Source organism: Scyliorhinus canicula, chromosome 2 (genome assembly GCF_902713615.1).
Source record: "Scyliorhinus canicula chromosome 2, sScyCan1.1, whole genome shotgun sequence".
In the NCBI taxonomy this organism is placed as follows: domain Eukaryota; kingdom Metazoa; phylum Chordata; class Chondrichthyes; order Carcharhiniformes; family Scyliorhinidae; genus Scyliorhinus; species Scyliorhinus canicula.
This window is the reverse complement of record NC_052147.1, coordinates 163,969,045-163,993,020: the sequence shown is the minus strand read 5'-3', so window position 1 is coordinate 163,993,020 and position 23,976 is coordinate 163,969,045. Positions and strand designations below refer to the sequence as shown.

Sequence of the window (23,976 nt, the reverse complement as noted above, 5' to 3'; positions counted from 1 at the left end):
ATCAAGGGGACCGGATCGCGGCATTCGAGGCCAAGGTAGCGAGCCTGGTCAGGGCCCAAAGGTGCTAAAGGACAAAATTGATGACCAGGAGAACTGATCGCATTGGCAGAACCGGAGAATGAATTGTGGGGCTGCCGGAGGAAACGGAGGAGAGAAACCCCATGGAATAGGGAAGGGAGGGTAGAGTGTTGGTTGCAACAGGTTGCATGTGATGACGACGATCAAGTAGTTGGCGGCCATCTTGAATGGCACATGAGCAAGGGCAGGCCCGGATGAACAGGGGCAGGCCCACAGGGTGAGTATGGTTGACCCCACAAGAAAGGAGGGGGCAGCCCTCCCCTATCCGGATTATAATATGGAATGTGAGTGGCCTCAATGGGCTGGTGAAGAGATCCAGAGTCCTTGCTCATCTTAAGCGTATGAGGGTGGACGTAGCCTTCCTACAGGAGACACTTAAGAAACAGGGACCTACTGCGGTAAGGAAGGGCTGGGTGGGACATTCATGTTTTGATACCAGGGCAAGGGGGGGGAGGGGGGGGGGGGGGGTGGCCATTCATATTAGGGCAGTTTCATTCACTGGTGACGAGCACAGTGACGGACCCGGTGGGAGGGGGCGATGGGGATACATATGGCCAGTGGGACCATGGAAGGTGTCCGGGTAGTATTGGTAAATATATAAGGCCCAAACTAGGATGATGCAGAATTCGTCATGAAGACGATGGCCGATATCCCGGACTGAGACACCCACCGGAGACTTAAACGACTTGCTGGAGCAAATGGGGGGTTGGACCCTTGGTGGTACAACCACCCGAGAGAGAAAGAATTCTCCTTTTTCTCCCATGTGCACAAAGTCTTTTGTAGGAAAGATGGTGCTTCCAGGGGTATCAAATGCGGAATACTCCACAATTGTAATCTCAGACCATATGCCATGGTACATGGACGTGAAGATGGCGAAGAGCCAGACCCAACGTCCCCATGGAGGCTGGATGCAGCTCTCCTTGCCAATAAGGAATTTTGCACAAAGATATCCCAAGCAATCGCTGGATATGTAACCTGCAACCAGAATGGGAAGGTTTCACTCTCTAAGTTCTGGGAGGTACTGAGGGCGCTGATTCGGGACAAAATCATAGCATTTAGGGCCCTTGGAGATGGATGGTCGTACTCCATGGTTCCAATCGTGGAACTGTTGGCGGAGCGGAAAAAGCTGCAGATGGAAGTTGACCTGCTCTCCACAAGGAAGGCAGTCCACCAACTCTGCCAGGCACAGGAGGCCTTCTACGAGCACAGCGAAAAGGCCAGCCGCATGCTGGAACACCAGTTGAGAAAGCATGCTGCCTCGAAAGAGATTGTGCAAGTTAGAGACAGAAATGGTAGTATGGTAGCAGATCCAAAAGAGGTTTGTAAACTTCTACCGAGGAACGTATACCTCCGAGCCCCTGAACGGGGGCTCAGGGATGGAACAGGTCTTCAACGGACTGGACATACGTGGGGGAGGACAGGAAAGAAGGGCTATAAGCACCGCTAGAGCTGGGCGAAATTGTGGAATGCATTAATTCCATGCAGTCAGGGAAAGCGCTGGGACCAGACGGGTTTCCAGTAGACTTTTACAAAACATTTACAGCAGCATTGGCCCCACACTTGCAGATGTCGAATGACTCGGTCGAAGGAGGCCATGCCGCCCACGCAGGCCCAGGCCTCGATCTCACTGATCCCCAAAAAGGGCAAAGAGTGTGGAACATACAGACCCATCTCTCTCTTAAACACTGATGCAAATGTCCTAGCGAAAGCTCTGCCAAGGCGCCTAGAGAGCTCACTGCAGAAGTGATCGCGGAAGGTCAGACAGCGAACATTAGACGCCTGCTGAATGTAATAATGACCCCACCCAGGGAGAGGACACTAGACGTGGTCATCAACATGGACTCTGAGAGAGCCTTTGATCGAGTAGAGTGGAAGTACCTCAAGGAGGTGCTTGAATGGTTTGGGTTTGGCGCAAGGTTCACCATGTGGGTGAAGGTCCTGTACAGCGCTCCATGGTGAGCGTACGGATGAACGCTACCAGCTCCGAATACTTTCAGCTGCACAGGTGAACAGGGTTCACATTGGCAATCGAACCACAGGCCATCACCCTTAAATTGGCGGAATGGTGGACAGGCATTTGAAGAGGGGCAAGAGAACTTTGGGTTTCACTCTATGCAGATGACCTGCTCCTCTACATGGCGAATCCCCTAGCTAACATGGAAAAGATAACAGGAGGGAGTTTTGTGCCTTCTCAGATTACAAACTCAACCTGGAAAAGAGCAAATTCTTCCCGGTGCCCCCCACCCCGAGCGGGAAGAGTGGAGCTGGAACAACTACCATTTAAAGCAACCCAGACCAAGTTCAGGTACCTGGGGATCCAAGTGGCCCATACGTGGACGATGCTCCACAAATGGAACCTCTCCAGCCTGCTGGAGATGGTGAAGAGGGACCTCCAAAGATGGGACTCTCTCCCTCATTCACTAGCAGGAAGGATACAGGTGGTCAAAATGAATATGATGTCTAGGTTTCTCTTCATATTCAGATCACTCCCAATCTTCGTCCCCAAATACTTCTTCATCAGGGTAGACAAGTTAACCATGGCCTTCATCTGGAAGGGAAAAGAGCCCCGAGGATATGTAAGACCATCTTACAGCGAAGGCGACATGAGGGGGGCCTGGCCCTACAGAACATTCTCTACTAACACTTGGCGACAAACCCAGAGAGGATGAGGGTGTGGCTCAGGGAATCAGAGGCAGACTGGGTCCATATGGAGGAGGCCTCCTGCAGGGGGACATCTCTTCAAGCACTGGCCATCGCACTGTTCCCGGCCCCCCCACAAACATATTCCAGGACCCCGGTGGTAGTATCCACATTACAGATTTGGAACCAGTTCAGGTGCCATTTCAAGTTTGGAGAGATGTCTGTGGTGGCCCTCTTCTGAAAAAACCATGGGTTCACACCGGCAAAAATGGATGCCACATTTGGGATATGGATGGAAGATAGCGGGACACAGAGTGAGGGACTTGTATATGGATGACAGACTGGTGACCCTGGGGGAACTGAGAGAGAGACTCCAACGCCCGAAAGGGAACAAGCTTAGGTACCTTCAACTGCACGACTTTCTCTGCAAGTAGATGAAAACATTCCCCCCCTCCCGAGATCTGGAAACACATTTTTGTACATAATGGTAGGGCTGGACTGGTGGTTAAGCAATGACAAATGTAGCAACAACTACAGACGACTCGTGAAAAAGGTTAGGCAGGATCCCACTCAATGAGTCCAGAGGGAAATGGGAGGAGCTGAGCATAGAGATAGGGGGAGGACCCTGGATCAAGGCGCTGCACAGGATCAACTCCACCTCCTCCTGTGCCGGGCTAAGCCTGATGCAACTCAAAGTGGCGCCAGAGCGCACCTTATTAAGGCATGCATGAGTGGGTTCTTCACGGAGATGGAGGATAAGTGTGAGCTGTGCTGGTGGTCTGACCAACCACACTCATGTGCAGGATCTGCCTCAGATTTGGGGAATTCTGGACAGCCTTTTTTGAGGCCATGTCCAAGGTGGTGGGGTGGAGTTGGAACCGTTCACATCTGTGGCAGTCTTTGGGGTGTCAGAGAATCCAGAACTCTGGACAGGGAAGAGGTGCTGACGCCTAGTCTCCGCCTCACTGATTGCGAAGCAGAGACTTCTGCTGGGATGGAAGTTGGCAGCATCACCCAAGGTCTCAGATTTGCTCTCAGACTTGGCCGAATTCCTGAGGCTAGGAAAAATAACATTCACTACTAGGGGATCCAAGGAGAGACTCCACATCACATGGAAGAAGTTCATAGGGCAGAACGGTAGCATTGTGGTTAGCACAAATGCTTCACAGCTCCAGTGTCCCAGGTTCGAATCCCGGCTTGGGTCACTGTCTGTGTGGAGTCTGCAGGTTCTCCCCGTGTGTGCGTGGGTTTCCTCCGGGTGCTCCGGTTTCCTCCCACAGTACAAAGATGTGTAGGTTAGGTGGATTGGCCAGGCTAAAATTGCCCTTGGGGTCCAAATTGCCCTTAGTGTTAGGTGGGGTTACTGGGTTATGGGGATAGGGTGGAGGTCTGGGCTTGGGTAGGGTGCTCTTTCCAAGAGCTGGTGTAGACTCAATGGGCCGAATGGCCTCCTTCTGCACTGTAAATTCTATGAAATAAACTTCTTTACAGACCTGCTTGCAACCAGCAACTAACTGGGGTGGAGGTGGCATGGAAAACCGGCTGGATGAAAGGAAGCGTGCAGATAGAGTCGGAGTGGGGAGGGAGGCCACCCACAGGAGGGGTCATGGATCCCTCCCACATGGGAGAACAGACCTGTCCAACCCACCCTCCCCTGAGAACTTGAGTGGGGAAAAGGATCTCCCTCCCAGCAAAACTAATGTAAAGTATTATGTAAAGAGCCTTGGCAAGAGTTGTACATACATATAGGTTTTTTAAAAATTTCCATTTAAGGGGCAATTTAGCGTGGCCAATACACCTACCCTGCACATCTTTGGGTTGTGGGTAAGATCCACGCAGACATGGTGAGATTGCACAACCTCCACACGGACAGTAACCTGGGACCGGGATCAAAACCAGGTCCTCGGCACTGAGGCAGCAGTGCAACCACTGTGTCACCCAGTAAATATATATGTAAAGATGTGTGTAACCCGTATCACTAAATGTTAAGAGTCCCAATAACAACATTTTTTTTTAAACTACGAGATACACACCTTTGTAAATAAGTAAAGGAATAGAACGGGGGCAACCGTCTTGGACGTGGAACAACCTGTGGTGCCTGTACTGATATTGTTATGGTTGTTTCTGTATTATTCTGCAGAGTTTGGATAATAAGTGCAAAACGGCAATAAAAATAATTTTCAAAAAATAGAATATGCCTATCCTCTTAGCCAGAGAATGTGCAGCACTGCATTAACGTGAAGATAAAACATATTGCCTTTTGTTACCTCAAGACATCAGATTTAAATTAACAATTCCAAATTTCCCTGACTGATGCTGCCTATTGTTTATGATATTAAATTTAGATTTGCTGTGTTAAGATTCTGAAAGAGAATAACATGGTATAATTTCAATTTACTGCCAATTAAGAAGCTACTGCTGTAATGTAGGAATTGTGGCAGTCTTCGTGCAGAAATGAAATGAAAATTACTTATTGTCACAAGTAGCCTTCAAATGAAGTTACTGTGAAAAGCCCTTAACCGCCACATTCCGGCGCCTGTTCGGGGAGGCTGGTACGGGAATTGAACCGTGCTGCTGGCCTGCCTTCAAAGCCAGCGATTTAGCCCTGTGCAAACAGCCCTAGAACTGAGCAATGAGATAATGATCAGATAATGTTTTACTGATGTTAGTTAACAGACTGAATATTGGGCAGGATATTGGGCAAAAGCTCCCTTGGCTTTATTTGAACAGTACCTTGGGATCGTTTACACGTACCTAAATGGGCAAAAGGTGTTCTCATCTCATCTGAAAGATTGCACCTCCAACAGTGCATTAAAATGGCAGCATGGATTATGTGTTCAAGCCTCTAGGGCGGGATTTGAACACACAAGTTCCTGAGTCAGAGGATAGAGTGCTAAAACTCCTAACGGAGACTCTTTTTAAAAAATGTGTCAGTTCATTTAAAATTTTGTTCTTGCTATATTCTTACATCTTAAATAAAAGCTGAAGTATTCACTGTCAACTCTTGCTTCACAATAAGGTTATAAATTTTGAGGCCAAAATGCTATATAGAATTTGTGCCATAACTTACCATCTCCATGTGTAGATGCAAGTGTGACTGTCACTGTCTCTGTTTGAAGACTCCCATTAGAAGCCGTCCATTGCAGCTGGAAAAATAGTCTTTGTAAGTTAAACAGAAATAGATTTGAGGCAGCACAGAAGTCAGTGATTCAGCCAATGATGCTCCTGTACAGGCTACTTCAAGATACAAGGCCCGTTCAGATTAGCTAAATATCTTACATTGTCATTTTGCCTCTGGAGGCCAGTGGCTTGTCCATGGCATACGGCTTCAACTAGGCAGCTTGCCTAAATTGTGTGTGGGGCAAGTAAATCTTTTTCCATCAACTCTCAACATGCAGGGTGCTAAAGAAGTTTTATAAAACGTCATTACAAAGTCTCAAGGCTTCACACATACATTCACTTTACAATTCATTAATGTGATTAAGTAGTTAAATAGTCAACAAAGTCATACACTAAGATTCCACAGACATCAAGATAAATAGGAAGGCCACTATTAATATGAGAGGAATGTTGACCAGAATGGTGGGAGATCTTCAAATCATATGGGCTATTTACAATCCATTTGAACCACCATAAAAAGACAAGGCATCAGATTATAGTTTACAATTGATGAGTTTTTTTGTCAAACATCAACATTTTACTCTCAAATATTAATCTTTTAAAAAGCGAATTGCCAACACTCATTCACACCAAATACTGACTTTAAACCTACTACAATCCTGTTATTTTGTTAATCCCAATACAAGCAATAAATAATCCACACCGAGTATAATTTCGGTTAGTGGACAAAGAACAGTGATATGGAGAGGAGAGGAAAAGCACACAAAAGATCCAAGAGTGAATAAAGTCATGCCAATCTCATGCACTTCCTAGTAGTAAACCTAAAAACAGCTTTGATACACATATGAGGCCACCATAATTTGAGTTATTTGCTTGGTTTTCTCACATACAGCTATTCAATAATTGGTAGATACATTTAGTAATAAAGAGTAAAGACCTTATGTTAAATTCACAAAGAATGCATGTTTTTCAACAAGGAAGATATGACTAGGTAGCATGCTTATCTGGGCTGATTCTGGGAACACATAAGTGATGCTTTTAGAAAATTATCAATATATCCTCAATCCTGTGAAGGATGTTGGATTTTGTGCCCCATGGAACTAGTTATAATCGTCTCTGTGGATCGAAGTAGTATTCCCAGAATTAGTTATTTTCCTGAATTGTGCCTGCCCTAGGGGATTACATGGGCTGCTAGCTTGTGGAAAAGACCAACAGTTATAATACTCAATTGCAACATAACTGTATGAGACAGATTTGATGGACGATTGACATTTTCCTATCTGTCATTCCGTATGCTTGCCTGGGAAATGGAACCATTTCTAGAAATCAGCCAGAAAAAGGAGATTATTAGCCATGCATAGTAATGGAATGGCCTCAGAATGCAGTCAGTTTGCTCAAGTCTAAAACATCTATGACAACATTGTTACTTGGCAACATCATTTTAGTCACCATCACTGGTCAAATTACTGGAACTTTCTACTGAATAGCATTGTGGGTGTACCTATACAATATGGATTGCACCTTCTCAATAATAATTAGTAGTGGGCAGCCAATGGTGGCCTTGCCAGCGATGCTTCCATCTAATGAATTTTTAAAAAAAAATTGGATTAACCTGTATCCAATGTTTTCAAATAAGCTCAAAGAAGAAACAGTATTGTATTTTTGTTTGAACCTCAAATGCTCTCCCAGTCAGCTTCCCTGCTAACATTCAACGCAATCACAAGCTCATCCAAAACTCTGATGCCCATACATTAACTCATACCGTCTTCTTCATCCTTGTGCTCATTGTGGTCTGCAGTCAGGCAACGCCTATATTTTAAAATCTCATCGTTGTGTTTGAATCATGGGGTATAGTAGCATAGTATTTACATTACTGAACAAAGTCATCCAGAGGCCCAGACAAATGATAGGTAAAAATGAGTTTAAACCTCACCAAGGCATCTGGGGAATTTAAATTCAACTAATTAAACACAATCTGGAACAAAATAGTATCAGTAATGGTGATCATAAGATTATCAGTTCGTCATACAATTCCACTTGGTTCACTAACCTCCTTTAGAGAAAGGAATCTACCCTCATTTGCTCTGACCCACATGTGACTCCAGACCCACAGCATGGGGGAATGCTCCTAACTGTCCTGTGAAATGGCCACCCATTGTTATTCAAGGTGGCCAGTCACCACCAGCTTCTGCTTGCGCCAGACTTTGGAACTACAACCCTCCTAACCCTCTCTATCCACTAAGTTGCTCCTTAAAACCTTCCTCTTTGACCAAGCTTGTGTCACCTTTCCTACTTTGTCAAATTTGGGCTGATATTGCTTGTGAACATCTTGAATGTTTTATTATGTTATAAGTACTATATAAATGGAACCTGTTATTGCAATTGCTGGGTGACTACCAAGATTGGCTGTCTATCAAGTGCAACAAGACATTTTAAAAATCTGGAGAACAAGGTATGTCTAGGTGTAATGCTATAAGCCATTACCTGAATCATGCTCTCCTAGATTATCTTTGTTTCATCCTACGTGGGGATGGGCAAAAATATGGTACACATATCCACTAGGTCCAATATGGTATCCTTGCTCATCCATGTTACAGGCTGAATCCCTAGATGTAAACCTTGTGCTCTGCTCATCAAAATGTATATAATCAAGTCAGCAGTCCATCTGTAATCTCACATCGAGACCTGAGGATTTTATTGGAATGGCAACTGCTCCCATTTTCATATCTCACTCCTCTGTCTCTTCCCTACAACAGAAGAGAAGGTCATCTTACTTCATCAAGCAAAAAGACACCTGTCCTAAGTGACTTTCATTGGTTGATGCTGACTACTTGCTAGCATTGCAAAGATTTCACAAAACAGATATGCAGTTTGCCAATCGTGACCATATGCAGAAATAAAGTCTTGATATTTGAGGACATCAAGTTAAACTTAATGCACTCTTCGGGTACTGTTTGTTTTTGGTTAAACTTCTCCCCCTCTCTTCCAAAAGCACTAAATTTCTGGTTACGATAAGTTTGAATGGTGGTTACACATTTACAGTATGTTGAGTTCAAATGGGCATTCTGCATGTGTACCAAGGAAATAGACTGCAAGTGGGTATTTGACTAGAAAGCAACACAATTGGTTATATGCTGCCCAAAGTTCACATGGACTTCCAGTAGGCGTAATAGAACGTAGAACATACAGTGCAGAAGGAGGCCATTCGGCCTATCGAGTCTGCACCGACCCACTTAAGCCCTCACTTCCACCCTATCCCCGTAACTCAATAACCCCCCCTAGTCTTTTTGGACACCAAGGGCAATTTATCATGGCCAATCCACCTAACCTGCACGTCTTTGGACTGTGGGAGGAAACCGGAGCACCCGGGAGGAAGCCCACGCAGACACGGGGAGAACGTACAGACCCGCACAGACAGTGACCCAGCAGGGAATCGAACCTGGGACCCTGGCGCTGTGAAGCTACAGTGCTAACCACTTGTGCTACCGTGCTGCCCATAAATACAGGCAGGATCAGGAACTCTTGACTTATCCTTACCCTTTCTTGTGCAACATCACTGAAATCTGCCGCAGCTGTTACTCCATCGGAGTTCAGTACAGATGGGAAATCATACTGGCACTGAGCAGAAGACATTCAGTATTTATTAAAAAAAATACAAGAGTTTCAACCGCTTCTAGCTGCGGCATGATATGACGCAACCTGAATTAATGTTTTTTCAGGGAATGGGACAAACTGGGTACTGGTCATGAACTGAAAAGCACTAGTCACTCAACTAGCGTCATGTCAACCATTGCTGAATGAATCTGTGCAGGCCCAAGACCTCTCTGTGAAAAATAAATTCATTGGATTGTACAGGATAATTAATGATCCAGTCAAGCCTCCTTCCGCCTATCCTCATCAAACTCTAGCACCATAATTTTCCATTTCTCGCCCTCATATATTATCCAGCTTGCCCTCAAATGCATCTTTACTATTTGCTTCAACCACTCCCAAGATTTTGATTCTGGCATAATATTTCTAGCTAGTTTTGTATAGGATGGACTAATGTTTATGAACTTTTAAGCTAGCCACTTTTAAAATGGTCAGATGGAACTTCTGTTAGAAAATTAGCGATCAAGATAGTTGGGGAATAGGAAGCAGTTGTTTATAAAGAAAGATTGTTTTATTGCAAGGCCCCCAAGTGTGGAGACCTGGATCAGTGACATGGCGGGATTTCTAAAATTGGAAAGGGTTAAATTTGCCCTGTGAGGATCAATACAAGGTTTCTATAAACGATGGCAGCCTTTTCTGGACTTCCTGGCTCAAAGATAGGTAACTTGGTCAATAGCAGCAGCAACCGGGGGGGAGGTTCCTTATTGTAGTGTCTATTCTGCAACTTTATATTGTGTTAATTTGCATTGTTGTTAAAATGCTGTGTTGTTCATGGAGGCGGGGCGAATGTTTATGATTGTTAATATTATTGTTATTTTTGGTATTTTACTATGGTGCGTTATTGTTGTATAAATTCAAAATTTTTCAATAAAAATTATTTCCAAAAAAAAAGAAAGATTGTTTTATGTCGGAGTTTCTTTTGAGTCCTGAGTGAAGCTGTCTTAATGGCCACAATACCATGAGGGGTTTGTTTTTAAAGCAGTTTGAAGGAATATCTAAAATCAGCCTAAAATGATATTACATTTAAACAAATTATTCTTTGCTTTAATTGTACGAGAGGGAAACCTTTATTCCCTGATATTATGACAGGATGTGTTTTTTTTTAAATTTAGAGTACCCAATTATTTTTTTTCCAGTTAAGGGGCAATTTAGCATGGCAAATCCACCTAACCTACACATCTTTTGGGTTGTGGGGGTGAGACCCCCACGCAAACATGGGGAGAATGTGCAAACTCCACCCGGACAGCGACCCGGAGTCGGGATCAAACCCAGATCCTCAGCGGCACGAGGCAGCAATGCTAACCACTGCACACCGTGCAGCCCTTAGATAGGATGTGATCTTAACTGTTACTTTTAATAGCGGGGCTTGGGTTAAGATATGCTGACAAGAGAATGTGACTTTATTTATGGCTTCTCTGTATCTGGAAGGAAATGTACATTTGTTTGTGATGGAAAGTAAACTTCTGGAGTTTATGACCCATAAAGCAAGGGTTGTTGTAAAGGTGGGGTGACACAAGATGATTTGTGGCCTATAGCCAATAGGAACAGTGGGATGAATTTGGACCACCTCCAATAAAGAGGAATGGGAGGCTGAGGAATGGAAGTTGAGAAATTTTAATCCTTGTTGACACTGGGCTTCAAGGGCATGACTCTTCTGGACACAGTTCAACATCACTTTAAAGACCTGGCATACCTGGCTGCCCTCACATTCTATTCACTGTAAACTGGAGGTCTTCCAAAAGTCTGTCTAAAGTTCTGCTGCCCATGTCCTTAGCCCCTGTGCTTGCTGATCCAAACTGGCACCTGTACAAGCCTCAATTTAAAAAATTGCATCCTTGTTTTCAAGTCCTTCGATGGTCTTGCCTCTCCTTAACTCCGTAATCTCCACAAGGCTCACAATCCTGTGCTCATCTAATTTTGTTCTCTTCAGCATTCCTTTGGAATCTCGACCACTGTCTGCCGAAAGTCTACTTTACTGCTCAATATATGTGCTGTGATTCCCATAGCTCCACATGCTATAAGATTTGTCTTATCAGCAATCTCAAAAATAGGACCGCACTTCCCCCTCCCCAACTGAGTCCCATTCCAGGAGGTAGTGGTGACAGTGGTATTCCCACTGGACTAGTAATCCAGAGACCAAGGGTGGTGCTCTGGATACATGGCCTTGAATGGTGGTGGAATTTGAATTCAACAACAAATCTGGAATTAACAGTCCAGTGGTGACCATTGTTGTAAAAATGCATCAGGTTCATTAATTTCCTTTAGGGAAGGATGCCGAACCCAGTCTGGTTACATGTGATTCCAGACTCTCAGCAATGTGGTTGACTCTTAACTGCCCTCTGAAATGGCTTAGCAAGCCACTTGGGTGTATCAAATCATTAATAAGTCTCAAAGGAATGAAACTGGACAGACATTTTCAGCATGAACGTAGGCACCAGAAATGACAATGGCAAACTCAGCCTTGTCGACTTGGCAAATTCCTTGTTGCTAACATCTGGAGGCTTGTGCCAAAGTTTGGAGAGCTGTCTCAAACACTCATCAAGCCCAATGTAGTCATACTCATGGAATCATACATTACAGACAATGTCCCAAACACCACCATCTTTGGGTGCATTCTGTCCCACCAACAGGACAGAGATGGTGACACAGGGGTATACAGTCGGAAGGTAATTGCCCAGAGTCTCCTGAACATTGACTTTGGACCCCATGATATCAACAGGCATCATAGGCAAGGAAACGTCCTGCTGATTACCACATAGAGGTCATCCCGTCGCACCCAATGAATCAGTACTGCTCCATGTTCAGCACAACTTGGAGGAAGCACTGAAGATGGCAAGGGCGCAGAATTCACTCGAGGACTTCAATATTCATCACCAAGAGTGGCTCAGTGGCACATGAGATCAGAGTCCTAACGGACATTATATTAGACGGGGCCTGCAACTGGTGGTGAGGGAACAAACAAGAGCGAAAAACATGCATCGTTACCAACCTGCCTGCCGCAGATGCATCTGTCCATGACAGTATCAGTAAGAATGACCACCACACAGCCCTTGTGGAGACACTGAGGATACTCTCAGTGTAGTGTGACACTATCACCATGCTAAAATGGAAGATTTTGAACAGATCTAGCAACTCTCTGGGAATCCAAGAGGCACTGTGGGCAATTAGCAGCACCAGATTTGTACTCAACTACAATTTGTAACCTTATGGCCCAGCAATCCCTCACCCTACCATCACAACCATACCTGGTTTAATGAAAAGTGCAGGAGGGCATGCCAGGAGCCGCACCAAGCATATGTAAAAATGCCAACTTGGTGAAGCTACAGCACAGGACTACTTGCATGCCAAATAAGCAATTCCCCAATCAACGGATTAGATCGAAGGTCTGCAGCCCTGCCACATCCAGCCGTGAATTGTGGCGAATATTTAAGTAACTCACTGGAGGAACAGACTCCACAAATTTTCCCATCCTCAATGATGGGGGAGCCCAGCACATCAGTGAAAAAGATAAGGCATTTGCTACAATCATCAGTCAGAACTGCCGAGGGAATGATTCATCTCGGTATCGTCCTGAGGTCCCAGCATTGCAGATGCCAGTCTTCAGACAATTCTGTTCACTCCACGTGACATTAATAAATGGCTGAAGGCACTGAATACTGCAAAGGCTATGAACCCTGACAATATTCTGGCAATAGTACTGAGACTTGTGCTCCTGCACTTGCCATCCCCCTAATAAAGCTGTTCCAATAAAGTTACAACACGGCATCCACCCAGCAATGTGGAAATTGCCCAGGTATGTCCAGTACACAAAAACAAGCACTAATCCAACCTAACCAATTACTGCCTCATCAATCTACTCTTGATCATCAGTAAAGTGATGGAAGGGTTCATCAACTGTGCTATCTGTAGCCATCTGGGATGGCCACTTACAAGGGAAGTATGGCCACTTGCAAAGAATCACGGGAAATATGGCCAATGCAGGATCCAGACAAACTCAGAGCTTAAGTGTATATTTGCCACTAGATAACCAGACACTATCGAAACCCCCAGCCGATTTGCATTCGAATGACCCATTTCACCAGAACAAAAGACTTGTACTCAGGTATCAGATAGATACAGACTCATCGGCGTCACTCCCTTCACCCAGGAAGCCCAAACAGCCAAGGTCAAGGACACGCCCAGCCATCAAGGCACCCACCCCTTTATTGGCTAAAATCGAAGGCAGTAATTGAAGCCTGCTGAATTATTGGGTCCACAGCTAAGGACCGCCCAAAAGAACGCGAAACCCCCAAAGGATAAAAAGAGACACTACCATGTGTTCGGTCCCTCTTGACCCCGGCGCTCGGTCTCTCTTGGCTCCGATCTACGCCTAAAACCAAGTGCAACATCACGACCAGAAGACAAGTTCAAGACCGACAATCGGTACCAGACGGACGAGCCCAGCAGAAACGGTCACTTCTCCAGACCCAGCCACGCAAGATCCGAACAAAGGCCTTGTTCCTCTGCATAAAGCCGGGTGCCTGAAGTCGAGTACAGGTTGTTGTAGTGTTAGGTGTAATTTAGCTTGCAGTGTTTTATGTTGCATGTCAAAGTAATTCTTGTGTGTAAATAAACTATCATTGAGCTTGAACTAACTAACTGGTTGTTTGGTCCCTGATTGATATCCGGTAAAACCTTGTGGTGGTATCATTTGATACCTGGTGACTCTGAAAAACAACATCATTAATAACTGTCATATCAGTATCCAGTTAAAAAGAGCAACATTATTGGCATCGCCGGTGCGAATTGGCAACATACTAGCAGCACTTGCGTGAGAATAACCTGCTCACTGATGCTGAGCTTGGGTTCTGCCAGGGCTACTCAGCTCCTGACCTCATTACAGCCTTGGCTGAAATATTGGCAAAAAGCTTAAGAGGTGCAGTGAGTAACTACCCTTGAATGCAAGGCTACATTTGACCGAGAATGGCATCAAGGAGCCCAAGCAGAACAGGACTCAATGGGAATCGGAGAAAACGCTCCGCTGGTTGGAGTCATATCTCGCACAAAGGAATGCGGTTGTAGTTGTTGGAGATCAGTCATCTTAGCTCCAGGACATCACTACAAGAGTTCCTCAGGGCACTGTCCTAGGCCCAACCACATTCAGTTCCTTCATCAATGATCTTCCCTCCATCATAAGGTCAGAAGTTTGCTGACGATTGCACAATGCTCAGCACCATTTGCGACTCCTCAGATGCTGAAGCAGCCTATGCCCAAATGCAGCAAGTACCCAGATAATATCCAGGCTTGGGCTGACAGGTGGCAAGACACATTTGCGCCACATAGGCCAATGACGATTTGCAACAAGAGAGGTCCAAACCATTGTTCTTTAACATTCACTAGCATTACCATAGCTAAATTCCCCACTTTCAACATGCTGAGTTACCACTGACCAGAAACATAACTGGACGAGCCATTTAAATACTGTAGCTACAGAAGCCGGTCAGAGGCTAGGAATCCTGCAGTGAATAACTCACCTTCTTACTCCCCAAAACCTGCCCACAATCTACAAGGCACAAGTCAAGTATGTGATGAAATAGGCTCCATTTGCCTGGATAATTGCAGCTCCAACAACACTCAAGAAGCTCATCATCCAGGACAAAGCAGTCGGCCTGATTGGATCCCCAACCACAATATTCGCTCCCTCCATCACCAATGCACAGTGACAGCAGAGTGCACCGTCTACAAGATGCACTGCAGGAACTCACCTGAACTCAACCACCTGAAAGTTCCCCTTTAAGCCACATAGCATTTTGACTTGAAAGTATATCACCATTCCTTTACTGTCACTGGGTCAAAATCCCAGAACTCCATCTGTAGCATCACTGTTGGTGTACCTACACCACATGGTCGGCAGCGGTTCAAGAAGGCAGTTGATCACCTTCTCAAGGGAAATCAGTGATGGGCAATAAATGCTGGCCTCGTCGGAGAAAGTCAATATCCATTTAAGGAATTTTAAAAAAATTAAGTAAGGCCCATCAAAGCTATCCTGTGGGCTGATGGCTACCATGATCAGATCACTGCTTGATGTGTATCACTCAGTCAGGGATGGCCGAATGCTATTACACTTGGGCCTGAGAAGTGCCCAGTATACTTCAAATTACCCCAGAAGCATACAATATTTTTAAAATTTGAGCAACAAGTGAAGTTACTTGGGGTAAGCTGTGGCTATGCAGTAACAGCACAAGTGATTTTCCCACAAACAGAATGCTGCAGTCAAGCCCAAAAGATGTTATGCCTACCAAACAAATAAGTTATGTTGTATACGAATTTCAGTGTTGGTGCGTTACCAGATATGTAGGCCATATTTCTCAACAACTGGTGGATCGTTTCAAATAGCATGTCCCTTCAGTTATTTATAATAGGCAGAGTACTGACTATACTCATCCAACCCGAGTTTTCAAAGCTCCAAACATAATGTCGAACATTAGATGCAATTCCACAATTGGGCAGCTTTCACGGAACCAATACCAAGTGTGCTAAGAATTACATTAACAACCAATTTAAATTTGTCAGCTGAGTTTGCAATGTGGCTCACTCACGTTTGCTGGAAACCACATATATTCACATGCAGGGAACAGTCCCCTGCCACCACAGGAATATGTCCAAGCATTGCGCCTTTTTTGAATTAAACAAAAGCTTGGTAGACAATAGCTTCCTGGGTGCATCCTCCTTGGCAACACCTTAACTAGTCAACTTGCCAACTGATCAGCTCCCGATGAGTGGAAGATGAAAAGCTTTGACAGCATGTCTCTTTTTTGACAATACTCAAGCAACTAAAATTACAGCTGCTGCTGTATACCTACATCGACTATAATGTATCAAACAATATTTTGCCTAAGCTAGAAAATTAAACAAAACATCTCAATGAAGTAAATGACAAAAAAAAGTATTAATTCGCAGAAAAAACTATAACCAGGGATAGAACTTCTTCTGCGTGAGAGCGAAAAGTACAAGTCTGCTACTCATGACATGTCTGGAATGGAAGGCCTGTTGCAGACATATCCAATAGAGTGGGGAAAAGAGGGAGAAGACCATTTGTTCCATATGCAATAACAATCCAACTTGTGTGTGAAGGTTGAACAAATCAGGAAGAATCTTTCACCATGTCCTCAGACCAAATAGTTACTTGCATATCAGAACAAACATATATCTTACTGCTGCAGTCATCGATCCAGATATGTACTCCAGCTCGCCTCTCTGTAGTGCTAACTGTGCTTCGTGAATGTGGTTTTTGATGTCATTGACAGTCGGAAAGAAGGAGAGGTTGTGTCTCTCAGGAACATCATCAGGTTTAAATAATTCCCTTTCCACAAATTTTCTGCACAAAGGAAAACAGGTTATCAATTACAGACCAGCATTTCAAAATCCAATGGGACAAGGCCTAGCCCACTGAGCATCAGGAAATAAAACAACCTTATACAGTCCATGCCACACATTGGTGACAAAGACGAAATAAGCAAGATCCAACTGGGAAAGTCTTAACCAAATAAAACACACATCTGAGGTTCAAATGACTGCTTGCAACCAGCCACAAATTGGATGATAACTGGTTGGGTTTGGATTTGCTTGAATGGTTGTGAATTCTCCCCATTCTGATCCATTTATATCGAAAAAAAATGGATTGCGAGGAAACAGAGTGTCGCCAACAATCATTAACTCTTACTTTTTTTGAATACTTTATTTGTCACTGGGTCAAAATCCTGGAACTCCCTCCCTAACAGCACTTTGGACAGAGCTGTGCCACGGTTGAAGGCAAAGGTTCACCATCACCATCTCAAGGAAAATCAGGAATGGGCAATAAATGCTGGTCTTGCCAGCAACACTCACGTCCCATGAATGGGTGGCACAGTCGTTAGCACTGCTGCCTCACAGCGCCAGGGATCCACCTGGGTTCAATTTCGGTCTTGGGTGACTGTCTGTGTGGAGTTTGCACGTTCTCCCTGTGTCTGCGTGAGTTTTCTCCGGGTGCTCCGGTTTCCTCCCACAGTCCAAAGATATGCAGGTTAGTTGGATTGACCATGATCAATTGCTCCTTAGTTTCCAGGGATGTGCAGGTTAGGTGAGGTTATGGGGTTACGGGGATATGGTGGGGGTGTGAACCTAGGTAGGGTGTTCTTTCAGAGAATCGGTGCAGACTTGATGGGCCAAATGGCCTTCCTGCTGCATTGTAGGAATTATATTGTTCTATTCTATGGAATGAAATACAAAAACAATTTATGGTTTTTAATCCACATGCCTCACAATGTCAGACTCAGTGTTTTCTTCCAAACACTTTCCCTGATGTCACCAGTATTCATTTTGTAAATGAAAATCTTCAGAAAAAACAAAAGTAAGCAAATGGATTTTAATCACAAATCTCGGCATCCAAATTTGCAAAATAAATCTTGCTGACAGGAGAACACGCTTTAACATGCAATATAAATTCAATTCCTACATATGAATGCTGGATTTCCACTGAAGGTAAAACATAACAGAGTAAATATGACATAATTCACATTAAAATCATTAACCTTTCACTTTTGGAAACGTGTTTAGAGCTTTTGTATTGTGACCAAGAACTCCCATTTGATAATACAAATCTTCTGTACAGATCAGGAGAATTATTAATGTGGGATTCTTTACATACTGTATTGATATATAACTTTATCATCATTGCATTGCAAGTATATTTTCTATACCAGTCTAAATTTTCTTGAAGCACTGGAAAACAAAGTTGTACCTTAACTGCTTCCGGACCATGTAGACTTGGTCAATTCCCTGAACAACCAGTTCTCTAATCTTCTCAGTGACACGTGGGTGCAGGCGAGAAGGCAATATCCCATTTTCATCCATCATTCCAACATCTTCCTCTTCAATGGAAACAAATGGCGGAGGTGGTGGTGGCGGAAGTGGTGGTAAATAGGAACCGTCTTGATCATGGTACTGGTGAGCCTGTGGTGTGGGTAATTGGACATACCACCTGTGGCAACATGAATATGGTCACTAACATTGTGGGTAAAACCTGTCAGTGGACAGAATACAATTCTGGAAACAATTCCCAGCCAGGACCCACGCTCGAGTTTCTATAAATCCCAAAATATTTCATCAGCTCACCTGCAAATTGAAAGAGGTAACAATTATGATCATTAGGCAAAACGAAGCATGACCTTTTCAAATTCTCAACAGAAAATGAACCTTGTGCTGCAAGAAAATCATGTACTCAAATGTAATTAAAATGCAATAGTTCCTATCCCTAAACTATGCAATTCTAAATTGAGGCATAGATTACAAGAGCTAGGAAATTATATAAAACCTATGTAAATGCTATTTCAGCCCCAGCTGGAGTACTGTGTCTAATTTGGGCCACTACACGTCAGGAAGGATATAAAGGCGCTAGGGAGGGTTCCCAGGAGTTCTTCCAGAATGGTTCCAGGGATGTGGGATTACAGTTACATGGATAAACTGGTGTTGCTGGGGCTGTTCTCCTCAGAGCAGAGACGATTACAAGATTTGATACAGCTGTTTAAAATAATGAAGGGTTTAGAAAGAGTAAATAAAGATAAACTTCCAAAGGTTGCTGGCCAAAGATTTTAGATGATCGGCAAAAGAACCAGACGCCACATGAGATGAAGATTTGGAAGGCATGGCCTGATAAATTGACGGGTACAGATTCGGTCACAGATCTCAAATAGAAATTGGATAAATACTTGAAGGAATACTGAAGAATAAAATGCAGGGATATGGGGAAAAACAAAGTAGTAGGACTAACAAAATTGCTCTACAAAAGAGCTGCATGGATTTGACAGACTGAATGCACTGCTTCTATTTTGTACTGTTTTATGATTCTATAATTCTAAAATTTATCAGTGTACTGTATTGGGCACCATGTCATTATGAAGCTTTTTGTACGCTGTAGTATGTCACAGATGTAGCTAAATAAAATAGTTTGCCAAGAACAACATTTCTAATGTAAAAGAATAGATTCTATAACTGGGTTGCAGCATCAAAGCAAGAACCAGTTACTGCAATGTCCTGTTGGATGCTTCAATTGCAACTTCAATAGAGGTAATTTACTCTACAGACACGATTTGTACATCATCTTCAATCCTGTAATAAAAAGTAGAGATTGGGTGTGGAATGTCCTTATCCAAGCATGGATAGGATAATAGAGGCCCTGAAATACAAGTTAGGCAAGCAACTCTTATACTTAAAAAAACTACAAAGTCATGGAAGTAGAACCCTGAGTGTTCCTGATGATAATCTTCAATGCCAGAGATACTGTAGTCACTTCTATGCCCTTCCTCAAGTGCCCCAAAGACTCTTTTCTTTTTAGAGGGGCAACTGTGAAATGCTAAACCTTCTATTTCTCAACAGTCTCTCTCACCCAAGTATCTGACAATATTAGGTAGTATTTCTCAAAAAAATAATCAGATACAATCCTCCATTGAGGTTCCTTCAGCACTAGGGCAGACAGTGATTCAGTCATTGCTGCATTGCTGAAAAGAATGCGAGAATAAAGGCCAGCTTTCTGGTGTTTCAATGTTCACCTTATGTGGCAGACCCTCCTTTGATCTGAGAGGACTATTGTTTACTGATTGAGGTTCTAGCTAGGTATTCTAACTGCCAAAGCTAGGCATTTCAGAATGATTTTCACAATAGTGTGTGACTAATGATGCTTTTTGAAGCAAGTGTCCTACCCATGTCAAACAAATCTTCAGTAATTTCGATGATGTGGAGATGCCGGCGTTGGACTGGGGTGAGCACAGTAAGAAGTCTTACAACACCAGGTTAAAGTCCAACAGGTTTGTTTCAAACACGAGCTTTCGGAGCACGGCTCCTGAAGAAGGAGCCGTGCTCCGAAAGCTCGTGTTTGAAACAAACCTGTTGGACTTTAACCTGGTGTTGTAAGACTTCTTTCAGTAATTTCAACATGCCTTTCTGAAGAGCTAACGGCAAACCGTTACAATTTTATTTTTTTCTGGGCACGCTTGGCTTTATCACAGGTGACAATATTTTTGATATCTGGTAACTTAAAAGACAAGTAAACCTGATGGAAAAGCTCCTTAAACACACAGGGTTCCTTGGCGACTAAGTCTGTCAAGACTGTTTTGAAACAGATTTGTCAAATTAACCTTTGCTGAAGTCTATAAAGGAAAAAATGACTGAAAAATTGGTGGGCTTGACTACCACTGCCATATTTGTATTATATATTGAAGACTTTGCTTTAATATAAATTAATAACGATAGTCTCCCCAAAGGCATCAACGTCCACCTCTTTTGTGGATTTTCAAAGGATTTCTGGCGGCAAAGCATAATTTGGAGAAAATAACTTAAACAAATATATGCATTCACATAAAGGTCCCAAGTTTACATCACAAATGAATGCAAGGAAAATGGTGTCCTAGCCAGAAGAGAAGAAATTAGCGATTGCTGGAAAGTTGAACAGTGAGATATGTCTTGAGGATTTTAAGTGGGGAAGAGCGAGATGAAGAAGTTCAAGGAGAGAACTCCGAAGAGTGGCAACAGCAGTCAAGAGGAAAGAGGAAGAAGTAGAGGCAGCTGCAAAAATGGTTTTGGTATCTGGCATTCCATCTGCTATTGCTGCTTGACAAGATTTGAGGGACTAAATGAGGGGATTGGGAAAAAAAGAGCAGATAACCCTGGCAGTTTTGGCTTTGGCAAGTGAAGCACAACAGCTAAATTGTAAGAATAGTGGGATTGCAGGAGGGTAAAGGAATGTGCTTAAGGGAGTTGAGAAAGGTGATAAAGGTGGTAAAATTACACAATTGGTTACCTCTGGTGACACTGAACGCCATTTTATGTGTCCCTTGATCTTATTTTTAAATGTTAACAAATGATACTTTTAAATAACTTTCAATACTGCTGGTGCTGTAAATCAGAGCACGAACAGTAAAATCTGTGCAGGTTAGGTGGACATGCTAAATTGCCCTTAGTGTTGGGTGGGGTTGCTGGGGATAGGGTGGAGGTGTAGGCTAGGGTAGGGTGGTCTTTGCAAGAGCTGGTGCAGACTCAATGGGCCGAATGGCCTCCTTCTGCACTGTAAATTTTATGATCGATGAACATAAAAATGGCAAATTCAATGAATCTACACTTGTCATAATATTAGAAATCGTGCAAGGGGAGATACACAGCTAAATTGAGTGGAGACAGTTTTCAACTGATATAATCAAACCAGCCAACATTGATCATGACCAATTATATTAAATTGAGATCAGTTAAATGATTTAAAAATTAATGACAATAGGCTGAAGCAGAAATGTACAAAAACCTAAACAAAAATGCACTGGATTCATAAATTCAACAGCATCACTAGATCTGTCAAATATTGACCGATGTGGTTCTTGAAAAGGGAACATTCCTTCATATCCTGACCTTTATATGTCCAGCACCAAAGCTGCATTGGATTTCAATACTGGGAGACAAAAATATTTTTATGCTTGGATCATGGCTGGGTTGACAGCAGAACAGTACCATTCCATAGGATGAATATTGTGATCAGTGCAATAAAGGATTTTGTGGACCCTGGAAGATCCCCATACTTTCTCTCAGCCTTGTTGAATGGCAAGAACTTCAGCTTTACTGGGGAATTCTTGGACAATTCAGTCCACCGTCAGCTGATCCAACTCTAAAATGGCATTCTTTTTAATTATTAATTCATGGGAAATGGACATCATTGACAAGCACGCCATTCATTTTACATTCTTTAATTCTCTTGGGGAGGTAACAGTGAGCCTTTTCAAAGACAACGGAGGGGCTTTGCTCACCTATTCCAGAGGGCAGGTAAGGGTCACACACATTGCTGTGGCTCTGGCGTTACATATGGGAAACTGCGCAAGGATAGCAGCTTTCCTTTCCTTCAGGAAATTAACAGACCAATGGGTTTTTACAATAATCTGGCAGTTTACAATACTTTAGGGATACTAACTTTTTAAGTCCAGTTTAATTTAATGAACTGAATTCAAATTCTCGAGCTGCCATGGCGGGATTTGAGCTCATGTCTCTCGGTCATTTGTCCAGGTCTTGCTGGGATGCAGGTGTTGCAGCAAGGCCAGCATTTGTTGTCCTTGTCTAATTCTCTTTGAACTGAGTAGCTTACCGGGCTATTTCAGAAGGCAGTGAAGAGTCAACAATATTATTGTGGATCTAGAGTTATGTGCAAGCCAGACGGGCAAGGACAGCAGATTTCCTTCCCTAAAGTACAAGTTTTCTTTTGTGGATGTGGACATCGCTGGCGAAGCTAGCACTTTTATTGCCCATCCCCAATTGCTCTCGAGTAGGTGGCGAGGAGCTGCCTTCTTGAACCACTACAGGCCACGTAGAGCATGTACACCCACAGTGCTGTGAGGGACTGATTTCCAGAATTTTGACCTGGGGACAGCGAAGGAACAGTGATATGTATGCGATTTGGAAAAGAACTTGCAGGTAGTGGTGTTCCTATGCATCTGCTGTTCTTGACCTACTAGAAGTTGCAGGTTTGGAAGGTGTTGTCGAAGAAGCCTTGGTGACTTGCTGAAGTGCATCTTGTAGATGATGCACACTGCTACCAATGTGGTGGTGTAGGGAATGGATGTTGTAGGTGATGTTGAAGGTCCTTAAAGGACAATAGTGAACCAGATGGGGTTTTATGACAATTGACAATGGCTTCATGGTTAACATTAGACTTCTAATTCTAGATTTTTACTGAATTTAAATTTCACCATTTGCAGTGGCGGGATTTGAACCTCGGTCCCCAGAGCAGTAATCTGGGTCTCTTGTGGAATTCAGTGATAGCAATGCCTTTCAATTTTTTTTGTTGTTGTAGATAGTCAGTTCCTGGCACTTGTATGGCACAAATATTTCTTGCCATTTATCTGCCCATGCCTGAAAGTTATCCCCGTCTTGTTGCATATGGGCACAGATTGCTTTAATATCGGAGTCATGTACACTGCTGAACTTTGAGAGCCTACCAACCACCCTTAATTAGCAACCCACACTATGGCAATTAGATGGTTAAATTGGGAAAATCACTGAGTTGTTTCCCCACACAGAGCGGGCTTCTGTCCCCCATTTTAGCCTGGCAGCACAGTAGCACAAATGGATAGCACTGTGGCTTCACAGCGCCAGGGTCCCAGGTTCGATTCCCCGCTGGGTCACTGTCTGTGCGGAGCTGCACGTTCTCTCCGTGTCTGCGTGGGTTTCCTCCGGGTGCTCCGGTTTCCTCCCACAGTCCAAGGATGTGCAGGTTAGGTGGATTGGCCATGATAAATTGCCTTTTGTGACCAAAAAAAGGTTAGGAAGGGTTATTGGGATAGGATGGAAGTGAGGGCTTAAGTGGGTCGGTGCAGACTTGATGGGCTGAATGGCCTCCTTCTGCACTGTATGTTGTATCTATCTATCTATGACAGCAAGGTTCAGAAACCATGAGTGAAAATCATACCCTTTGTTTCAGAAAACTGCAACTGAAAATCA

General features: G+C 43.7%; 1 protein-coding gene across 6 annotated transcripts in view; it reads right to left on the bottom strand.

Annotated features, from left to right (window-relative positions):
- LOC119960907 (calcium-responsive transcription factor-like) overlaps positions 1 to 23,976 on the bottom strand; it is a 71,495-nt gene that overhangs the window by 14,340 nt on the left and 33,179 nt on the right. For all 6 annotated transcript variants that reach the window (XM_038788488.1, XM_038788512.1, XM_038788511.1 and 3 more), the window contains 3 exons: positions 18,248 to 18,487; positions 16,684 to 16,846; positions 5,789 to 5,864 (listed from right to left, as the gene is read on the bottom strand). In XM_038788488.1, coding sequence (XP_038644416.1) covers positions 5,789 to 5,864; positions 16,684 to 16,846; positions 18,248 to 18,487 — 479 coding nt within the window. The remainder of the gene's footprint in view (positions 1 to 5,788; positions 5,865 to 16,683; positions 16,847 to 18,247; positions 18,488 to 23,976) is intronic.